This window comes from Stegastes partitus, unplaced genomic scaffold (genome assembly GCF_000690725.1).
Source record: "Stegastes partitus isolate 25-593 unplaced genomic scaffold, Stegastes_partitus-1.0.2 Scaffold119, whole genome shotgun sequence".
NCBI lineage: Eukaryota > Metazoa > Chordata > Actinopteri > Pomacentridae > Stegastes > Stegastes partitus.
In genome coordinates, this window is record NW_007577850.1 from 176,856 (window position 1) to 195,542 (window position 18,687).

At 41.4% G+C, this 18,687-nt stretch overlaps 1 protein-coding gene across 1 annotated transcript in view; it reads right to left on the minus strand.

Annotated features, from left to right (window-relative positions):
• Positions 1-17,428, minus strand: part of brf1a (BRF1 general transcription factor IIIB subunit a) — a gene marked incomplete at its 3' end in the record, with an annotated part of 133,898 nt that extends 116,470 nt beyond the window's left edge. The window contains exons 1-4 of the mRNA XM_008278275.1: positions 17,133-17,428; positions 12,740-12,942; positions 9,343-9,423; positions 1,068-1,241 (exon numbers count right to left, since the gene is read on the minus strand). Of these exons, the coding sequence (XP_008276497.1) occupies positions 1,068-1,241; positions 9,343-9,423; positions 12,740-12,917 (433 nt within the window). The remainder of the gene's footprint in view (positions 1-1,067; positions 1,242-9,342; positions 9,424-12,739; positions 12,943-17,132) is intronic.
• Positions 17,429-18,687: the final 1,259 nt, after the last annotated feature.

The following is an 18,687-nucleotide window of genomic DNA, read 5'->3' on the forward strand; positions in this document are numbered from 1 at the left end:
CTCATGTTCTTAGAAAAACTGTGACTGCTGTTAACACGTGAATCTTAAATTGCCATAATTATATATTATATTTGAATATTTACCAAAAATGAACAAATACTCTGACAAGAGCCTCTAAAGAAAAAAATAAATAAATAAATTCTGCCCTCTGTGGCATCACCAAGAAGCCTTTAGTGACTCGGCTCAGACAAACGATCACATGAGGAGAAAGGAGACAAGCATGAAAGCAAATTAAAAATATCTATAATTAGAATAATTAACTAAAAGTATTAAAATATTTATTGAATGCAGAGTCATCCTTCTTTTTCCTCCAGTATCGGTAACAAATGTGGGCAAAAAACTATTGATTCCAAGTTTGTGTAGAAGAAATAATCAAAGAAATTTAACATCTGTTTTGGTCATTTTTGTCATATTTTGCAGAAGACATTTGAGGTCTTCTCTGTGGTTGTTTTGTTTCCATAGAGGTGCAGGACTTTATGTTGCAGTGAAAAATGAGCCACAGTGAGGAAAAGTACGTCAGGAGTCAAAGGATGCCCAGAAACGGTGTGCTGTTTAAAGGCTTAAAGGATCATTCCGGTTTATTCCCCATTAATGTGGCTGAATGTGTGTATATCGGGGCAAAACGGCAGCGTTCAAATAATCTAAATGAATAATTTGAAATGTTTGTAAACACAGAAAACCAGCACCTGGATCGAACATGAGGCTAATTACATCAGGGATCTTCATCCGGGGATACGAGTTTTGTTAATTTGCTGCATGAACTCTTGCACTTTGTGAACTTTGGGAACTGCAATCCATTATTTGTCGTAAAAATGCTGCTATGCGCTGTTTGTCTGTTAATTAAGGCTCTGTGTGGCAGTAACTCTGAGCTAAAGACTAATTTCCCCGCGGAACAATAAAGCGCTGCTTGATCTTGATTTGCTGGATGAGCAAAAGTCGAGAGGATCTGTGCACAGAGCTTCTCCACGCTCACTGTTCGGCGTCATTCGGGCCTAAAAACAAACTGAAACTATTTAAAGCCCCATTTTTAAACTCTTACAAACGACAGAAACGACCGTTGAGGATACGGGGCGTTCCCTCGGTGCGGCACACCAGGTAGATGCAGGCGGCGATGACGTGGGCGGACCGGCGGCCGCGGGTCAGGTGTTTCATCAGCGCCATCTTGTAGAAGTTGAAGGCCGTGTCCAGACAGTGTTTGTTCATCTGCAGCTGCTGACCCAGAGTGTTGATGTGCTGTTTAGCTGAGGACACACAGGCAACAGCACGTCAGTTCACAGAAACACAGAAAAGTATCCCAACCTGCTTTCATACCCAACACGGGAAAGAAGAAAAACAAGCAAAACAGTAAAATGCAGGAGTGGACAAGAGGCGTGTCTGAGGTTCATGTTCTGCCTGAATAAATGCACTCAGTAGCTCTCATAGAAAACATGAACACGTCCTGGATACAAGCAGAAGCTTCGATCTGTTGGTGACCATAAACATGACTGTGCCAAATCAGATAGAATCCAGTAAACATGTTGCTGCACCGTCTGATTTATTTAGGGCCAAAAACGACGTTTAATTAAATATTTTGGCTGACATTCATGTTTTCCAACGTGGGAAATTTTTTGCGTTTTCACCCGTAGAAAATGTCTTAACTGGGAAGCCATTTTAGATATTTCCATAAATAAAGCTCCCACTGCCATGAAATTGGGCGAGTGCATAGACAGAATAGTTTCCCACAGAAGCCAAGGCCTTCGTCTTTACAAAATCGTCAAAACTTCACCATTTATTAGAGCCTGAAACTCTACAAAACAAAAAAACACATTGAATTTTGCACTTTCTGACCATCTTTGAACTTGAACGATTTGATAATCACCGGCCCTTGAAAATAGAAAAATAAAAAAGTGCACAATTTTCAAACAAAGCGGTATTGTCTCACCAGAGAGTTCCTGTAAGCGTGTATATATACGGATACATCCATGTTTTCTACTAAAATACAGTCTGTGGTTGACATTTCACCAACTTTTGAGGCATCCAACATCCATAGAATTTGACATAAGTATGGCTTCAATTTTTGCATTTTTTAATTATTCTGACATGTCAGAACGTTGATGTGGACTCATTGGCAGGAGACGAAAACTGGTGTTCATAGGGGTCTATATGTTGGTATTATACATGCAAAGATGCTTCCATGTTATCTTCATGTGGAAATTTAACAACATATGAGCCTTATTTTGCCTTTTCGAACGCTTGCAATTTACAGACCCCTATACACACCAGTTTTTGTGTTCCTACCAATAAGTCCACGTCACCATTTTTTCAAAATAGCACAAAAAAAAACAACAACAACAACAACAAAAGGCTAGCCATACTTGCCACAAACCAAATGCTACTGATGCTAGAGGCCTTTAAAGTTGGTGAAATGTCGACCAAAGGCTGTACTTTTAGTGGACATCCATATATATGCACTTACAGGAACTTTCCGGGGTCCCTTGTTTGAAAACTTGGGACTGTTTTCCATTTTTAAGAGCCAATAATTTTTTTTTAAAATGTGGCTTCTACTGGAGCCATTTATTTATTTGGTTCAACTGGACAGAATTTTCTCTGTGTCCTCACCAAAACTCATTGGATGATTGAAGGTGGAAACACAAAGATTTCCAGGTCTGTGAACAGAGGAAATTCTCACAATGCAGCCTAAAATACTGACAGAGTAAACGAATAAATGAATAAACGAATAAACAAACTCTGTCGAAAAGCACGGATGGTACCTTTAGAGCCTAGAACAAATACATACGACACTGCAATGAACGACAACACAGTGTTCCGACACAACGCAACCAATACAGTCAAACAAGTACAGGTGGAGTCCAAACAAGACAACAGGTAGACTGAACACAGAGCACTGCCTGCTGTTATCATCAGGGACTTTCTCTGCTTATTTCAAGCCCCATTTGGAGCATGAAGCCTAGATTTTGAGTAGGGTCTGGGTTTTACTCTTCCAAGTCAGGTTCTGGAATCATTATACCATCTAATAACTACTTCCACTTAGATTTGAAGATGTAAATACTGCTCTAATGCAGTCTTAAAGAAATGAAATCATCCTTTAGGCTCACTTTTAAACGCCAGTGTATGTCTTGGTTTGTGTTTCTGGTGCATCAGAACTGCGATGTTGTAATTACACAAGCATTACCTTGTGCAAACGACACACTGCCAGCATGTCAGGACACACACCTGGAGACGAGCACGAGGCTTTCATTACACACACGTGTGCAGATTTACGTGTGCACAACCGAGCCTGCATAACCACGTCGTCACACGCGATCACACACACACACACACAAAAAAAAGAACCGCGTGTTCCCGTTTTGTTTTTTTTGACACACCAGCACGCTGCACGAACCGGGTCAGATGGAACAGCAGCTGGAGACTCGAGACAAAGTGAGTTTATGATCGCTGCACTGCCTTTAAGCTGCTGTGTGCCTTTGTGTGTAAAGTTCACGGCCTCAGACGAGCTCAACATGTCGAACATCCTCCAACCAGATGTGTGCAACCTACTGAACTGAATGGGACGTCTGGGAATGTAAGGATCTGAGCTCATCCTGCCTCGTCATGCTGTTCAGATCGGGCACCAAACACGTCAACATCACGCATCGTCATCACCGGCCTAAACCACATCTGGAGCTGTGTGTGATCTTTCGTCACCAGCTTTACTGTAACTCTACGTAGACGCCAATTCACAGGCAAAGAATCTCATGCACAAAATAAAATCGACTCTTGTGGCCTTCAAATCCAGCAGAATAAATAATCCTGTGTTGCGTGTCTCGCCCTATTATTTGAATAATCCTTCTTTCAAAACATGTGCAATCACTTGGAGTCCTTGTGGGCAACTTGTCTGGTTTGAATCCAGACAGTCTTTTCTTTCATTCCATTGCACAATCAGAACGCAAACTACACAGGCGAAGACAACTTACAACACAGCTGAAGTCATACAAATACAGCTATCTAAACAGCTAAAAGACAGATAAAGTTGTAGAAACAAAGCCAGCTGGATAGCTTAAGGCAGCTAACAACTAGGCTAAAGTTATAATAAGACAGTTAATAACACAGAAAAAGCAAAATGACAGCTGATAACACAGCTAAAGTCAAAGAATGACAGCTAGCTAAACAGCTGAAGCTACTAAAAATTTGTAAAAAAAAACATCAGCTAACAGCTAACATCAAAGGGCAATAAAATTGCTGCAGCTAACATTACCTAAAGCTAAAGCTACATTTAGTTATTCATTTATTTGCTTAACTTTGACGAGGTGTGGTTCATTTGTTTGCCACATCTTTGCGAAGCTAGTGTCACAGAAAGTCAGCTAGCTACACGGCTAACATCAAAGAGCTATAGCAAAGGAAAGCTAGCAGCAGCAGTTGTCAAGGCTACAATTACCTGATGTCTGACTAGCTGTAAATGAAAATTACTGATTTAGATGACCTGACATTTTTGTTGTTCAGTTTGTTATTCCACTTAATAGTAATGTAGGAATACAATTAATAAGTTTGATTTATTTAAACTCTGATTTATATCAACAAAATACAGAAATTGAGCAACAATTAGAGGCAAACTAAATAAAAACCTGCAGACAGGAGACCAAAGACAAAAAAATGAACTCAAAACAACTTAAATTTAAAACTGTGTTAAGTCAATAGAAGGTTTAGTGTCTGTTGCTTTGCTTGAACTGAATTAGTTGTATAAAAAAGGGTAATATTTTTCCCTATTCCCACCACCTTCTTGTCAAAGATAATAAGTGGGGCAGAGAGTTGGGCTGCAGCTTTAATTAGGGCCTTTCTTCACAGGTTGACGTTACATTATTCTGGCCTTTACTTGACTCTTCTGCACAAACCTGTAAACACCGACTGAATCCTTAACAAGAGTCTCCAAATAAATTACACTGCATAACATTTACATGAACCAAAAAACTGGGACACCTTGTCAGAGTGTGAGATTTACACATCAGAGGGAAGAATCCAGAGAGAGACAAACACACCTGGATGTGGTTCTAAAACAGTTAGAAAAGAAACAGCATTTCTAAGGTGACATTTGTGGTTCTTTCATCCAACCTTTTGCATACAGGTTAATGGGAAGTTTAAACGCTTTAAGTACATTTGTTGGATCATAAATATATTTCTGTTGTTTGCTTTGATTTGATGACGTCCCTGTTTTGACCTGGTAGTTGAAGAGGTTCAGGTGTGGATTTGTAGCCAGTCGGAGTCCTTTTCACAGACCATTTTGCGTTTTATTAAGAGAAACCATGATGCCTGAGAGAGTTTTTCTTTGTATTTGTTTTCATCCTAAATTTGGCAGTCTTAAACTCATTCTATGTCTTCTGACTGCATCCTTTGGTTTCTGTTGAAGAAGACCAATTTGATTTATTGTCACCACCTTTCAATAAAGTAGATCTATATCGCCATATGTGTTTATGTGCACTAGTATCTACCTCTGGTTCTTTTTTTGAGAAAGTTTCCAGGTTAGAAATCGTCTTAATTCTCAACACATTGCTGCTTTTATTCTCATCTGTTAACAACTGCCTACTTAAAACATCTGGTAATCATCTCCATCAGCTTCTGAGAAAAACATCTGGATGTGAGCAGGTTGTGTGCAGCAGGTTTATTGCTGCAAACAGCTGCATAATGTGGTAACTGCAGTAAATGAACTGTGGATTCAAAACACTGCCAAAAGAGTCTGAGCAGAAGTCATTTGATGTCTAATATTAAAATAACCAGAACCACAGTATCAATAAACAGTGTTTGCTTCCAACTCGACATTTAGTCTTCAGTTTGTGATTCAGGCTGTTCAGATAAAGTGTGTTTTCACACCAAAATCTGGCCCCCGAGCAGCTTTTAAAGCTATATTTAAATTCCAGGCATCACGCCTACACTGCAGCACATTGTGGACCAACACATGAGAGGCTGGTGATACGTTATTGCCCAACGCAGCTACACAAATACAGGAGGAGGTGGGGTTTGTGCTCCCAGACATGAATCCATCGGTGGGGAGACAGTGGAGGCGCAGACGGCCGCTGGGGAGCGCTTCTGGAGGACACAAAGAGGAAGAAGAAGAAGAAGAAGAAGAAGCAGGAGAAGAAGAAGAAGAAGAAGAAGAAGACGCCTGCAGACTCACAAAGCCACAGACGGCCATAAATCTTCCTACACAGCATGACGAAGCTATTCCCATCACTCCACTAATACACACAAAAACAACACACGGCCTCCCACACAGTGTTACACTACTTTACTCCATAGTCCCTCACCGTTAAAGGAACATTTCCACACTTTGGACATATTTCACAAGACTGACACCACACCCAGTCATTCTCTGCTCTCCAGCTCGGCGCTACTATGGAGTGAAATATGTACAGAACTCCTCGCTCACATGAAAACGTATCAGATCGATGCCGGCGACGGTCGTGAACTGATCGGCACTTTTGTGATAAAGTCATATTACACTACGCATTAAACAAATACTCTTGGAATTGTCTTGCGTCTGTTCGACAAGCTACACATATAGAAAAGATGTATTTTGCAGAAAGTACGTCGTAACAGTATAAAATACGCCTTGACACTTACAAAACTGCTGTCAGAAATCTATGGAAGTCCCGCCAACCCACAGCTGTCGTTCCAGTCCATTTTCCTTTGGCGCAATGCATGATGGTACATATTAGTGACCATCAGCTGTACACTACTTTTCACAGAGCATTGTGGAATACTTGTGTGGGGTGTAAGAGTTGTAACTAGTGGTGGGATACGATTTATCAATTAGTTCAGGGCAAAAAGAAAATCTAATCAACCCCCTAACATCTTGGCATACATACAGTATTATTAAATGTTCTATTGTGACAGCATGTGATAGCAGAGAACCTGTCATTGATAACGAAGGATGACTATAACTGAATACGTGAAACAGCAACAGAAGTGAAGGCGTGTTTTTCTCCTGCTGTTCTACGCTGTGTTCTTCATATTTTGCTGTCCACATCTGAAAGCATTATTAGCTAGTGTTTCCAGGCACTGTTTCAAGGTAATCTACCCCTTCCAACCGTAGCCACTAGCCATTAGCATCGTCTTAACCACCGGAAAAGAAGCTAATGCCCTGATTTGGTAGTGACAGATTGCGTTTCTCATTGAGTTTTTGCAGGTTGTGCCTCTGCTCAAGAGACGTGTTTTTAACGCAGAAAGGTGTGACAGTACTTCAGAGAGTGTGAGCCGCCGGGCTGACAGTTAGCCTCATAGCGGTAGCTTTGGCCTAGCGTCGTCTCCAAAATAAGTTCCAGCTGCACGCCAACAATTAAACTATTTGGGCATTTTCAGTGTACTGAGCATGCTCGTGTACGATTGTGGTGTTTACTACAACCGCAGCAACATCAACTCAACCTCAACTTACGAAGTTTAGCCAATTCATCGGAGCTGCTGAAGTCTGTAAATGTGCCCATCTGTCTCTCTGTGCAAACAATAGTTTTCACTGTTGGTTGGCTGTTGCATGTGACCAAACAGATAGAGCTGTGGGCGGGACATTGCTGAGGGTGATAGGCTGCATCAGAGCCCAAGTGGTGCATTTAATGTATTATATCGCTACTCAGTTAAAAAATAACAACATCAGTAATCGGAAAAATGCCTAAAAATCAGCCTGTCAGTTTCTATCGCAATAGAATATGTACTCCCACAATGCTCTCTGCTTGCCAACACAAGCTGCCTGTAGCCTGAACTCTACAGTACTAAACAATAAGAGGCTCCATCTGGAGGAGCAAACAGGTACTACATCTACTCGACAATATATTTTCTGACACACATGTTCGTTCGCCTTAACATCGTAACTGCTAGCCATACTTATCATAGAACAGTGTATGCTGTTTATCAGAGACAAAACAATTAAGCTTTTATTTAGTTTAATTAGTTACTATTATTACTAATAGTATTTACGGTTTTACCCTTCACTTTCTTTTACTGCACTTGTTATGGTGGTATTGTAATTTTTTATCCAGTGTTGTATTGATTCATTTTGAAAATCTTTCAGCATGTGTCATTCTTTTCTTTTTTGCCCTGTCTGTAAAGCACTTTGTAAACTCTGCTTTTAAAAGGTGTTGTATAAATAACGTTATTATAATCTGGTCGCTTAGTCGACTAAAACTTATGAGTCTCATTCACGGTGTTGTTGACTTTGATGTTGACAGTGAGCAGCTCCTCCTCTGACGCCACAGCAGCAAAGTGAACAAGGCTGCCTTCCTTAATTGATTTATTGGAGACTTGTTTTTAATTACAGCAGCACCTTATCTCCTTGGTGACACGAGCGTCTAAGCTGCACACTTGTCCTTTCCCTAGAGTTCAAATGACCCGTCTACACAAACGCACACAACCTGCTGTTACTCGGCGTCCGCTGCAGTCGGACAGCTCTGTCGCCGCGGTAACCAGCTGCTCAGAGTCCAGCTCCGTTGCCGAGCAATTTGACTGTTTCCGCTGCTGATGCCTTTTTGTGTCTTCGTCAGCGAGAAGCCGCCGGCCCCTCGTAGAGATCCCCCAGAGGAATCCTTATCTAGACCTATTTCTACCTGTTTTCCTTCCTTCGACTTCCTTCCTTGTTTCCATCTTCCCTCCCTCCCTCCCTTCCTTCTCCTTTTCCTTCTTCCATTCTTTTCTTTGTTCCCTTTCTTTATTCCTCACTTTCTTCTAACTTCTAACCTCCTCCCTCCATCTCCTTCCTTTTTCCACTGCTTTTTTCCCCCTTCATTCTTTCCTTCCTTCCCTCCTAACTCTCTTCCTTTCCTCCCTGACTATCTTCTTTCCTTCCTCCCCCTGTTCCTTACCTTTCCCTCTCTTTTCCTTTCCTTCCTTTTGTCACTGCTTTTATCCTTCCTTGCTTCCTTCCTTCCTCTGTTCCTTACCTTTGTCACGGCTTTTTTCCTTCCTTCCTTCCTTCCTTACCTTTGTCACTGCTTTTTGTCCTTCATTCTTTTATTCTTTCCTTCCTACGCGATGATTTGATAATTCGATTTAATTACTCTGACAAAGACTTGTAAGAAAGATTTTGTGTGTTGCTGCACTGAGATTCCTTCAAATTAAACGATGCACATGTCACAAGACTGAAATCTTCACTGTTGTCTCATCTTCTTCGTATCGTGTTCTTCAAGCCTGATGAATAAAACTAAACTTGTGGCTCGAAAACTTCAACATTTCTTCACTTCAGCCGAGTTCAAACCCTCCTGACAGATTCACACACGTATGTCTGAGCAGCATAATAATAATAATAATAATAATAAGAATAATAATAATAATAATAATAATAATAATAATAAAGGAGGAGTGTGGCGCCCCCTGCCAGTCGCTCACCTTTCTGCAGCGTCTGAGCTCTGGACTCCTTCCCAACTCCTGCCAAGTGAGAATCTCCAAAAGATGGAAGTTTGGCGCCACCTGCAGGAAGGACGACACAGATGCTGTTTGTTTATCACTCCTGACACAATTTAACTCACTGTGGTTGGTTTTTCATAAACTCCTGCAGCTCTGTGGAACCAGAACGACACGAAGGAGGAGACAGAATTCAGAGATGTCTTCTGAGCAGCAAAACACATGTACAACGAAGGAAAGTCTCTGTGTCTATGCTTTCTTCTGAACTACACTCTATTGCCAAAGGTATTCGCTCACCTGCCTTGACTCACACATGAGCATAAGTGACATCCCATTCCTAATCCATACATTCAATATGACGTTGGTCCACCCTTTGCAGCTAGAACAGCTTCAACTCTTCTTCTTCAACTCTCTGCTGTCCACAAGGTCTAGGAGTGTGTTTATGGGGATTTTTGATTTGAGGTCACACACTGATGTTGGACGAGAAGGCCTGGCTCTCAGTCTCCGCTCTAATTTATCCCAAGGGTGTTCTATCAGGTTGAGGTCATGACCCACCGCCACCGTCGGTCGGACTGAAGGCTCAGCACCCACACCGCCCGTCTGAGCAGGATCTGAGAGCAGCTCTGTCTGCTGTCAGCCTAGACTCTGAAACTCTAATCAGGAGTAGAGCACGAGCCCAACTGTCTCATTAACTTCAACAAATGACCTGATTAGGCGAAAACTTTATTTTCGAGTACTTTTGATATTTATTTTATTCACTTTTGAACATGCAGTTGTCATGGTCCTCCTTAGTTTCTGATTAATTTGCTCAAAATGGAGTGAAAATATGTTGTTTTGTGGCCTTTTTTAATTTTGTGCAGTTTTGTACATGCAGTGGTCATGGTCCAGTTACTGTGCATGGTTATACGCTCTGAAATGAATGTTGCACAGGAAAATATATTGAATATTGAATTCTAAAAAAAAAAAACTGGGTCACGACCTAATGACCATGGGAAAATGTGGGTCCTCGGGTGAGACCAGTTGAGAACCCCTGGAATAAACCAGAGCACAAATACTGTTCTCTATTGTCTTACAACTAAATAAACTCTTTATTATTTGATTTTGGACTGTTTGATGGAGAAAAAAGAAATCTTCAGCTCTGGGAAATTGTGATGAACATCTCTTTTTTTTTTTTAAACTACTCTTTGATGTTTTAGAGACAAAACAATTAACAAAAGTTAAAATAACGCCATTTAGAGAGTCTTTACCAACAAACAGCTTGATGTCAGAGCCGCACGGTGAACTCAGACAGGACTTCGGTTTTGTCCAAACCAAAAGAAATTCACTTTATAAAGTTTTTTAAAAAAGGAAGAAAAGCAGCAGATCCTCATGTTTCAGAAGCGGGAGAAACAGAATATTTGGAGATTTTGCTTAAGTTCTCCCTGAGTAACGTATGAACATGTCCTGAGTTTACGCTCAGCCTGCAGAGCAGCGATGCAGTGGCGCCCTCCAGTGGACGCTCAGCTGAACTACTGCAGACTCAACAGTCTGAAGGTCTGCGATGAGTAAAGGTGAGCGATAAGCAGTCGATGCACTCATGGAGAAAACTATTGGATAAGAAACTTGGTGCTCACAAACAGCCACCTGAAGAGCAGAAACTTTCTGCGAGTGTTTTTACAGTTCTGTGTCTTCATAACTCATCAGCTTCAATTATTTTTATTCATTTGCAAAAAAAAAAAATATGTAATTAACTTCTTTCCAAGGCAGTTTCTTAAAAGAGGAAACAGAACCTCTGTTGATAATATTTTCTCACCTTTTTTTTTTTTTTCAAACCTTTCTGTCAAACATCTGCTTCAATCAGAATACAGATTTGTTTTTTTAAGCACTAAGGATGAATAATTAATCGATTTCAAATCACAAAAGCTGCAATTTAGAACAAATGTTGTGGGTTTTTCCATCTAAAATCACCAAGTTCCTTCTTCAACCAACTCTGATTTGCTTTAAACTTTGTTATCCTAAGCTCTGGATATTTAAAATGGTATCTGTGAGATTTTACACATGTAAATCCAATACTGTTTTTTTTTTTGTTAATTTCTCAATTATTTTCTCAGTTGAATAAGCCCTGTGGTGAAACTTGGATCAGACCAGCAATCAGTAGTTTGTGTGGTAGAACTTCCAACTCTCATATTTAATATTACATTTATTCTACATGTTTAGTTTTCTTTTATTGCCATTTGCAGCTTCATGTGGTTCAGAAAATATCACTTATTTGACTTTTGCTTTATTTTTTTTGCTATTATGAGCTCAAAGATAGAACCACTCATGCCGGCTTCAATTTTTTTTTCAATATTTAAACTCCACCTTAATCAGAGATCACTTGATCTACTTGTCCAATATTGCAGATTCTGAATCAGTGACTCGATGAAAAATAACAGTGAAAATTTCAGGTTTTTATCTTTAACAGTTCCTCGGATATCATTGCTCAAACATAGCCGCCTTTGTGGACATGTTGCTTGTGTTCTGTAATCAGATTGCATCTTTTAGGTTTCATGTTTCGTCTCTTTAGAGTCCTTCCGCGATTCTATGGGGCTTTTTTTGGACATTCATTGCGTCTTCGTGGTGATTTTCTGTCTTGTTCTGGACGTTTTCCATCTTTTGTTCTCTGTTTTGTGTCTGTTTCTATCAAGTGTGCATCATTTTTGTAGTTTTGCATCTCTTTCTTGTCGTTTGGAGTCATTTTGCATTCGTTTGTACTCGTTTTGCGCTCATGTGGACATTCTGGACGTGTTAGTCGTGCTGAACCTTGTGGTATTTTGTGTCTCTTTGTGGTCAGGTTGAGTCGTTATTGATCACTTTGCATCTCTTTGGACTTATTTTCATTGTTTTAGTGACTCTTTTTGTTGTTGTTTTTTTAACTTACTTGCGATTGCGTCACATCTCCTTGTGGTAACTTGGCATATCTTTGTGATCAGTTTGCACATTTTCTAGTTGCCTTTTTGCTGTCACTTTGCCCCCCTTTCCATAATTTTGCCTTTTCGTTGTCATTTTGCCTCCTTTTCTGGACGTATCGCATGTCCTAGTGGTCAGTTTCTATTTTCTCTTCAGTTGTTTTGCATCCGTTAGTTTTCAATTTGTGCCTGCAGTCGTTTCGCGTGTCTGTGGGGCTTTTTCTGGACATTTAGTGCACCTTCGTGGTGAATTTGTGTCTTATTTTAGAACTTTTGTTTTCCGTTTGCGTTGTATTTCTTGTTTGTTTAACAGTATTTTTCACTTACTTGTATCTCAGTTTGGACACTTTGCATGTCCCTATCTGTTTTGTGGGGATCTATCTCTCTGCAGAACGGTTGTGTTTCCTTGGTAGTCGTTTTGCTTGTCTTTGAGGACAGCTTATGTCTCGTCTCACCTTCCGAAGAGACGAACTGTCCGACAGCCAGCGAGCCTCCTCCTCCTGTCTCCACGAACTCCACCTCAGACACGATGATGTTGTCCTCCAGCACCGAGCCGCAGCTCATGCAGACCGCATCGCCACGGGCATGGTCGACGTCGATCTCCGAGCTGCCGCAGTTCTTACACGCCTTCATGGTGACGCACCGCCCGCCTCAAAGCCTGATGGGGAAAAAGCACGGAGGACATTTTCCATCATTTTGTTGTCATAGCATCGCTTTGTGCTGCTTTTTGATCATTTTGAACTTTCTAAGGGTCACTTTGCATTTGTTTGTGCTCGTGTTTGTGCTCGTTTTGTGTCTCTTTGTAGACATTTTACACATCTTTGTAGTCGTTTTCAATCTCTCTGTTGTCATTTAGCACCATTTCCTGTTGCTTTTTTGTATTTCTGCATCCCATGACGGACATTTTGAATCAATTTAGGGACGCTTTGTGTCAATTTGTGGTTGGATTGCCTCTCATTTTAGACATTTTGTGATCAGTTTGCATGTTTTCCATGTCATTTTGTGCCTTTTGACAGTCACTGTGCACGTGTTTATGCTTGTTTTGTGTCTCGTTAATATTCTGAATATCTTATTAATCATTTTTGATCTCCATTGTCATTCTGTGATCATTTTACCTCTCTTCTTGGTCATTTATAGTTGTTTTGATTCGTTTTGTTGTCATTTGGAGTCATTTTACATTTGTTTCTACTGGTCTTGTGTCTCATTCTGCACATGTTCTATTTCTTTTAAGGCATTTTCAATCCTTGTTGTCATTCTTTGGTCAGTTTTCCTCTGATTTTGATCAGTTTGCATCTCTGATGACAAATTAAGGTTCGCCGCATATTTTTTAGTTGCTTTGCATCGTCGCATTGCCATTTTGCGTATCTTTCAAGCCAGTTTGCATTAGTTTCTGCTAGTTTTGACTCTCTTTGTGTACATTCTGCACATCTTTTTAATCATTTTCAGTTTTTAGTGCCATTTTATGGTCAGTTTACCCCTCTTTTTAGGCAGTTTGCATCTCTGCAAGGCAATTTAGAGTTCACTGCATATGTTTTAGTTTTGCAACATTGTGTTATCATCGTGAGCTTTTTTTTTTTTTTGGTCTGCTTGTATTTTGTATTGTATTCAGTTCTAGTATTTGGTTTTGGATGTCAACTGGAGTAATTCTGTGTATTTTTGGAGTCATTTTGTAGTTGCTCCTACTAGTTTTGTGTCTCCTTGTAGACATTTTGCATGTCACAGGATATTTTTTTGCTGTTTTGCATCGTCCTGTTGTCATTTCGAGTCTCTATTTGGTCAATTTGCAATTTGTTTTTGTTTGGTTCATCGACTTTCCTAAAAGAAAATCACCTCAGACCGAAGCTCTGACCCTGGAGGTTTGCCGACCATGACAACACTTGTGTATTTTTCCTTGTAACGGAGTGTTTGAAACGGCTGAGCTGCTGGTTTCAGGTCCAGCTTGTTCTAGATGAACTGGTGATCAAATTAACTGGTGATATTCAGTCAGCGAGGCAGCTGTTACAGCGGCAATATAGATCATAAGTGACTGTGCCGACACCTGTTCAAAAAATCAAACGTTGTCAAACTCTTGCAAAAGATTCTTGCTGTCAGCTTCAACACTGGTTCCACTTATCGTTCTTGCTCTGTTGTGAGACAAAGCTGTTCAGCCTACAAATAAAACACGCAGTTTGAAGGGAGCTTCACCCAGTTGAGTGGAAACATCACTGAGCCACGGTGGAACAACCCCCTCAGTAGTTCAACAGCACCACTAGGCGCTTGTAAAGCGTGTAAAACAAATATTATGGCTTTTTGACGGAAGTTCCAGTCTGTTGTCTTCTTTGAAAACAAATGTTTGCGATTAATATTGTTTGAAATTACAGTCTACGACGTGGAGGACTGAACGTGTTTGTAGCGTTTTCTCGGCGTCGCGAGTAGTTCTGACATCGTGGCCTCGGTTTGTTCTGATGCATTTTCTCAAATCAAAACTCACATTCTGCTGTGTGTTGTTCTGGTTGGAGGCTGCTGTGTGAGTTTCAGTGAACAAACCCAAGTTAAAGTTCAACTTCTGCTCTGTATCTCTGACACTGAATGCACAGATTAACACACACAACAAAATGTGCATGTTGTGTGTTTGGTTGGTCAGACAATCATTAGTTTTGTGTGTCGTTGTTAAACAGACAGCGTGTGCCTTTGTTAAGTTGAGACTCTCACTAGTTGATCTGGGCGTGTTTCCTGAATAACCACCAGGTGTTAAACATCTGGCAGAATGGAAAAGATCAATAGGAATGAGAGGGATCCTAATTGAGCTGATCGGTGGCGCAGTGCGTAAAACGTCAGACTCGTATTTCTACTGCTGGATGACATAGTTTCGAATCCTCTCACCGGACTTGAAAAATACGTGTTTTTTTATTTTTGCTCAGGACGTTTGGTTTTGCTGTCTGTAGATGATATTGACATGAATATAGACTTTATTAACAACTGATGTTGACTTTTGTGAGGCATCTTTACCTTCACACACACACACAGGTCTGGTCAGGACAAATCTGCAAACGGAACATTTGGAGCGTAAATACAGCGAACATCTCCAGTTAACCTGGAACACCTTCTTTCTGTCCTGTGAAACTTTTGATGTTTGTGAATTTAAATAAGCCAGTGTAGCGCAATGTTATCTCAACCTGCCAATATTATATCAATGTATTGATGTTATACTTCAACACTTGGCATTCTATTATCACACAGTTTAGTAGCCTTCATGTCAACATAACGTACACACTGTGTGTTGGTCTCCTGTCTCCATTTCTGTCGTACTAGCATGTTCTAATAGTAATCAGTGAGAGATCACAGCTCCAGCGGTTCAGACTTACTTAGTTTCTTTCATGGAGCCCGACAGCGTCTGACTTTTAGAATGAGTAGACTTTTATTTCCACTTATTTTTGTCAAGACCGAAAAGAAAAGTAAAGCAGAAATCTCACTTTTAGAGACAAAGTTCTCAAATTGTTTATGTCCTGGTCAGTCGGTAAGGGCTCCTGAAAAGCCACGCCTACGAAACATCTGTCTCAGAAACGCGAGTATCTCCAGTTAACAGGATCACCAGTTCATCTGGACCAGGGGTCGGTACCGCAGCTCTTTCATACCTCTGCTGCGGCTCCTTGTGGCTTTGGAAAATAAATAACGAGTATTTAATTTAAATGTATTTTGTCTTAGTTCGTTAGTTTTTAAAATGTAATTCTAAATCAGAAGATTTTTGTGAACTTGTAACATTAAAATAGAACGTGTTTAATTTTTTAGTTTTTTTTGTCGCTCAAAATATGCGTCACACCCGCCGGCACGCGCACTGGTCCCAACTTGGTGACTTTATCGCTAAATGTGGTGACTTTCCAAATCCTCTTGGCGACTTACTTTTGTAAACAGCGACTAGCGAGAAATCTAGGGACTCATTCTGGTGCTATTTGAGACTTTTCTGGTGTTTTGGAGACTCCGTCGAGCCGTTCCTGTCCTCAGCCAGCAGCGGTGCTGCCATGAGCTCCTCCCGTCCCAGAGCGCTCACAGGCGGTCAGCAGTCTGGTCAGCAGTCCAGCTGCAGGCAGCAGGACAACCAGACGTCATTTTTACTTTGCTGCAGGTGGACGATTTAAGATCGGCTTTTTATTGCATATACACAAAGAGGATTCAAATAGACATTGAGTATTTTATTTCAAAATAACCTTCAACCCAGCGTCTTTTTTTTCTTTTTTTTTTAGTTCAAAATGTTTTTGTTGCAGAAGTAAAATGTTGTTTTCTCTGCAGCAGTTCATTGATTTTATAAATGCAACACACTATAGTTTTGTACACATAGCATGAAGGTAAAAACGATATATGCAGTGTTATCTTCATTTTAGTTGTCAAACAGGATTTGTGGCTCCCGGTGTCTTTTCCGAGGGAAACGGGTCCAAATGGCTCTTTGAGTGTTGAAGGTTTCCGACCCCTGGTCTACAACGAGCTGCTGCTCGCTGAGCTGCAGCCTCCAGCAGTGATTGTGCACAAACGTCTCTAGCCGGCAGCTACGTGGCAGCTCAGCAGCCGCCTGCTAGCTCCGCGTTTCCCCCGAAAATCGCGAGGGTCTCAGCGGAGTCGAAGCTGCCCGTAAACCGCCTCATGTGCCTCACCTGTCCGCGCCTCAGGTGGAACGAACAGGTTTGATTACCGGCAGCGTGAGCTGCTCACGTGGAGCGGCTGACAGCTGACACCGGGAAGCTAACGGAGCGCTGCTAACCGGCAAACCGAATACCAGAGCAAACACCGACGCGACTTCACGTGTGTCCGCCGGGTTCAACAGCCGGACACCGGGCTGAACACTCCCAAGGCGGAGCATGTCGATGGTGTTCGTACCTTCGGTCCGGTGGAGTCCCGCAGCAGCAGCCTGCAGTCACGCTGGGACGCGTGTCAGCCTCCTCGGAGCGACTGTTTCCTCCGGAAATTCCTCTTTTCTTTTTTAGGGAGTTTCTGGATCACTGCGAGGTTTATCTCGGTCCAGCCGCGCTCCGTTAGCAGCAATCAGCGGCGTGGAAGCGCTCACGGATCCAGTAATTAACACCGGCGCAACTCTCAGCACAACACGGCGGACATGTGCGTCTATTGCTGGCAAACCCGGGCGATACCAACGCTGCCCGGAGGGGTGTCGCAGTCCAAGACAGGGTTTAATTTAAGCTATTTGTGCGCAGAGGGTCACGTTTTAAAAACGACGGTGCTAATACTGTGCAAATGTAATGTTGTGTGGTAGAAAATCATCCCAGCATTAAGCATATTAAGTTCACACAGTTTTCACCGACAAAAGTAACACCTACACATGTAATGGCACCATTCCGGTTCTCTTAACCCTCTGGTCTCGATGCTGGCGTTTTGTGTCCACTTCACTTTGTTTTCTTTGACCATTTTAGCTGTGTTAATGCAAATGAAATGAAATTTCCCAAGGGTCTGGACATTGTTCAGATTGTTAGATTTTTAATTTCACCTCTTTAAATTAATTAAAAATATACTGTATATATACAGTTGTACCACTTGGCTCTATCGTGGCCACTTGGCCAATTGAAACCCATGCAAACGACATGTTTTAATTCCTTGCTATTCACAGTTCTGAATCATACAAGCTAGGTAAAATTGCTTTCATTTTAAACACAACACTTCAAAATGATAGTTTTAGATGTTTTCTACCAGATTGTGTCATTTGTCCATTTTTGGCCAAGGGAACAATTTCATGTAAAAGTGTTAGTTTCCAGAAGGGGTGTATGATGGCTTCCTGTCCTCCAGTGGAGAAAATGAATGACCCAATGTTGACATAGGTGTGATCTTTAGGATGTCAGATAATGAAAATTGCGCCTGTGTGAGAAATTGCAGTACAAAAATGAAAGCCAGAGTGAAATAAATTATGATGTTGCAGTGACTGTCTTTCTTTTTTCCTGAAGATGAGGACACATCCTCCTCAGAGGATGACAGCATCACCACTGATGAGGAGAACCAACCAGTGCCTGATTCCTCTTCCTCCTAATGCAGACACAGCAGTGGAGGCCAAGCAGGTCATGGCAGAGACAGAGGAGCTGGCAGCCGAATAGATGTCTCATAATGGGAAAATTATGTGGTTTCTCCCTGCTAAAGAGATCCTGCCCTATAATCCAGTATCCACTCATCCCAGGGCCCACCCTGTATGCAGCTGCCCGCATCAGCAGCCTGCAGTCTGCCTTTGACCTGTTTATAACAGAGGAGATGATTCAGCTGCTGTGTACCCATGAAACCTACATGGGAGCTGGAGGTGTGACGACTGGAGGGGTGAGGATGAAGTGGAGATGAGAGCCAACATCAGGATTCTGATTCTGGCTGGCATCTACCGCTCAAGACATGAAGCAACACAGGCCATGTGGAATGACAAGACGGGACGGCCATATTTCAT